This window comes from Chiloscyllium plagiosum, chromosome 35, assembly GCF_004010195.1.
Source record: "Chiloscyllium plagiosum isolate BGI_BamShark_2017 chromosome 35, ASM401019v2, whole genome shotgun sequence".
NCBI lineage: Eukaryota > Metazoa > Chordata > Chondrichthyes > Orectolobiformes > Hemiscylliidae > Chiloscyllium > Chiloscyllium plagiosum.
Genome location: NC_057744.1, coordinates 39,693,047 through 39,696,598, shown reverse-complemented (window position 1 = coordinate 39,696,598; position 3,552 = coordinate 39,693,047). Strand labels below are relative to the sequence as shown.

Below are 3,552 nucleotides of genomic sequence, written 5' to 3'. Positions count from 1 at the left end.
GCTGCGCTTTTCCAGCAACACATTTTCAGCGTAACCAATAAATAGTTTGGCTACAGGAACAGGTTGAGAATACTGCATTGAGGCATAGGGCGGCACAGTGGCACAGTGGTTAGCACTGTTGCCTCACAGCTCCAGAGACCTGGGTTCAATTCCCACCTCAGGCGACTGTCTGCGTGGAGTTTGCACATTCTCCCTGTGTCTGCCCAGGTTTCCTCCAGGTGCTCTTGTTTCCTCCCACAGTCCAAAAATGTGCGGGTTAGGTGAATTGGCCATGCTAAATTGCCCGTAGTGTTAGGTGAATAGGTCTGGATGGGTTGCTCTTCGGAGGGTAGGTGTGGGCTTGTTGGGCTGAAGGGCCTGTTTCCACACTGTAAGTAATCTAATCTAATTTCCTGACAGCCCAAAGCCTGTCCACCATCTACAAAATACAAGTCAGGAATATGACAGAATACCCCCACTTGTCTGGATGGGTGCAGCTCCAATAACACTCAAAAATCTTGACCCCATTCAGGAAAAACGCAGGCTGCTTCATTGGCACTGAATCAATTTCTGATAACAGTATCAGCAAGTATGTACCATCGAGAAGATGGACTGTAGCAACTCATCATCTTCTTTAGACAGTCAGATTGGCATTGATGTCAGGAGTATCTAAGTGTGGCATCAGAAGCTCTCGCAAAACTAGAGTCAATGGGAATTGGGGCAATCTCTCTGATGGTTGGAGACACACTTTGCACAAATGAAGATGACTTCTAAAACTGTGATCTCTATCATTGGGTCAAAATTCTAGAACTCCCTTCCTAACAGTATTATGGGTATCCCTACACTAACAGTTTAAATAGGTAGCTCACCGCCGCTAGCTAGACCTGCCAGTTTTGTTTGGCTGAACAATACCCACATGGTCAGCAGTCATTTCATTTGTTAAGCCATTTTCTCAAATGAAACAAAAACACCTTTCTCATTGAACTTTGGCAATTTTGAGGCATATTTAAACAGAACCACACCTGGCCTTTGGCTATGATAGGATTGCTCTCCATTACTGTCCTCATCACACCTTTTTGGCTTTGAGTTTTCAGTTCCGATCTCTGAAGTTCAAAACTCCTCTTTCTCCCTTTTTTCTACTAGGACCTACCTTTCCTTTCCTTTTTCCTCCGCTTTTAATCGTAGTTCAAACTGTTTAATTTCCTTTATATGTTCAAGTTGCTTCATTTGCAATTAAATTTTAGCCATTTCCAATTATTCTGATTTCCAGCAATCATGAATGTTGAGCTATTGCTGCAATTACCTTCTCTTTTTGCCACAGACAAAGGAAACCCCAACTCCAGCTCGTCTAACAATTCCAAAAGCTTTGCCTTGTTGACTTTTTGTAAAGCTCCCAAAGGAACTTCTTTCACCCCAAGGAAACTTTTAGTGAACAGACAGAGCTATTACTTCACAAAGCACACCTTATTTAAACAAATCTAATTCAACTCCAGTAAAGAGAACACAACTGTGTCTTTGAATCCAATAATCCTAAACCCAACATGGAATTAGAGATTTTGACCCAAACAAGAGCCCCCAGTTCATAACCAACTGGACCATACCCCTTCAAAATATATTAAGAAGATGGTCAAGACCCTAGGTTTTTTTTATCTTAAAAATTATTTAAGAGATAAGTTCTGAATGCAATTTAATTGGAGAGACTACTAGGACTGAAACAAAACACACTATATTTATTCACTATAATTAAAATACAGACAGAATAAACACAAAATAATTTGCTTAATTGTAACTATTGAAATGCTTAACAAAATAATATGTATTAATTACTAAATAATTGTTCCAAGAACCCAGTACAGAAGGTGGAGGGCAAGTCTGACGACCTCCTCGTGGGTCTGCTCCTGGGCCTGGCCAAACTAGCCATAAACAGGTCCAGGAAGCAGAGCGTGGAGGGGATCATTAGGGCTGATTGCCTACCCTTCTTCCATGGTTATGTTAGAGCCCGGGTGTCTCTGGAGAAGGAGCACGCAGTGTCTACCAACACCCTTGAGCTGTTCAGGGAGAGGTGGACACCGCAAGGAGGGGAGTATATTATTTCCCCCTCCAAATCTATTTTGATTTAATCCCTGCCCTCCCCTTCACTGTTTGATCATGCAGCATTGCCCTTTGCTGTGAAGGGCACTGCTTGTCACTGGCTACTTGGGTGTTTCTTTTCTTCCTGGTGGTGGAAATTGAATAAAGATTTGTACACCTTGTGTCTTTCACTGTGTCCCTTACCTGCACACACAACATGAGTGCTGGGGAAAATATAAGTACTTAACTATTACATGCAATAAATATACCCTTTGCAAAGGATTCAAGCAGCAGGAAGAGAACCTAGCTTTTAGCTCTAACAGAGAGAGAAATAAAAGTTTCCACATTCAGCTCCAAGATCCCAGCAACCATCACTGAAGGCTAAAACTAAAAATAACCTGGTCTGAGTGAACTTGACCCCACCCATTCACGCTGCTTCTACTTTTCCAACTTAAAAATAACATTTACTGTAATTTTTCAGTGTCCTAATGAGGAGCACGTGGCGAGTTTTGCAAAGATTTGTAGCTTAGGTTGAGGTTCTGCTGAGCTGAGCTGGAAGGCTTGAAACGTTGACTCTTCTACTGCCTGAAAATGTGTTGCTGGAAAAGCACAGCAGGTCAGGCAGCATCCAAGGAACAGGAGAATCGACGTTTCGGGCATAAGCTCTTCTTCAGGAATCGACGTTTCGGCATAAGCCCTTCTTCAGGATTCCTGAAGAAGGGCTTATGCCCGAAACATCGATTCTCCTGTTCCTTGGATGCTGCCTGACCTGCTGCGCTTTTCCAGCAACACATTTTTCAGCTCTGATCTCCAGCATCTGCAGTCCTCACTTTCTCCTACTGCCTGACCAGCTGTGCTTTTCCAGCTCCACTTTTGGTCACCAGAGGATGTGGATGTTTTGGAGAGGATACAGAAAAGGTTTAACATGGTATGGGGAATTTTAGTTGTGAAGAAAGGTTGGATAGACTGGGTTTGTTTTCACTGGAGCACAGCAGGTTGAGGGTGACCTGATAGAAATTGATATGATTGTGAATGGCATAGATAGAGTGGAAAGTATGAGGGTTTTCTCCCCAAGGTGAAGGGGTAAATTACTAGGGGACTCCAGATCAAGATGCGAGGAGGTGAGGGGTGTGAGCATTAAGAGATGTGTTAAGCACTTTTTTCCACACAAAGAGTGATGAGTGCCTGGAACGCTTTGCCAGAGGTTATGGTGGAAGCAGACACAGCAGCATTCAGGAAGCAACTGGACAAATATAGACTCATAGAGTCTTAGAGATGTACAGCATGGAAACAGACCCTTCGGTCCAACCCGTCATGCCGATGAGATATCCCAACCCAATCTAGTCCCACCTGTCAGCACCCAGCCCATATCCCTCCAAACCCTTCCCATTCATATACCCATCCAAATGCCTCTTAAATGTTGCAATTGTACCAGCCTCCACCACATCCTCTGGCAGCTCATTCCATACACATACCACCCTCTGTGTGAAAAAGTTGCCCCTT

The 3,552-nt window shown here is 43.5% G+C and overlaps 1 protein-coding gene across 1 annotated transcript in view; it reads right to left on the bottom strand.

Moving 5' to 3' along the window:
- Positions 1-3,198: 3,198 nt before the first annotated feature.
- LOC122540557 (baculoviral IAP repeat-containing protein 5.1-like) overlaps positions 3,199-3,552 on the bottom strand; it is a 25,092-nt gene continuing 24,738 nt past the window's right edge. Inside the window, 1 exon segment of the mRNA XM_043676424.1 lies at positions 3,199-3,292. Coding sequence (XP_043532359.1) covers positions 3,199-3,292 — 94 coding nt within the window.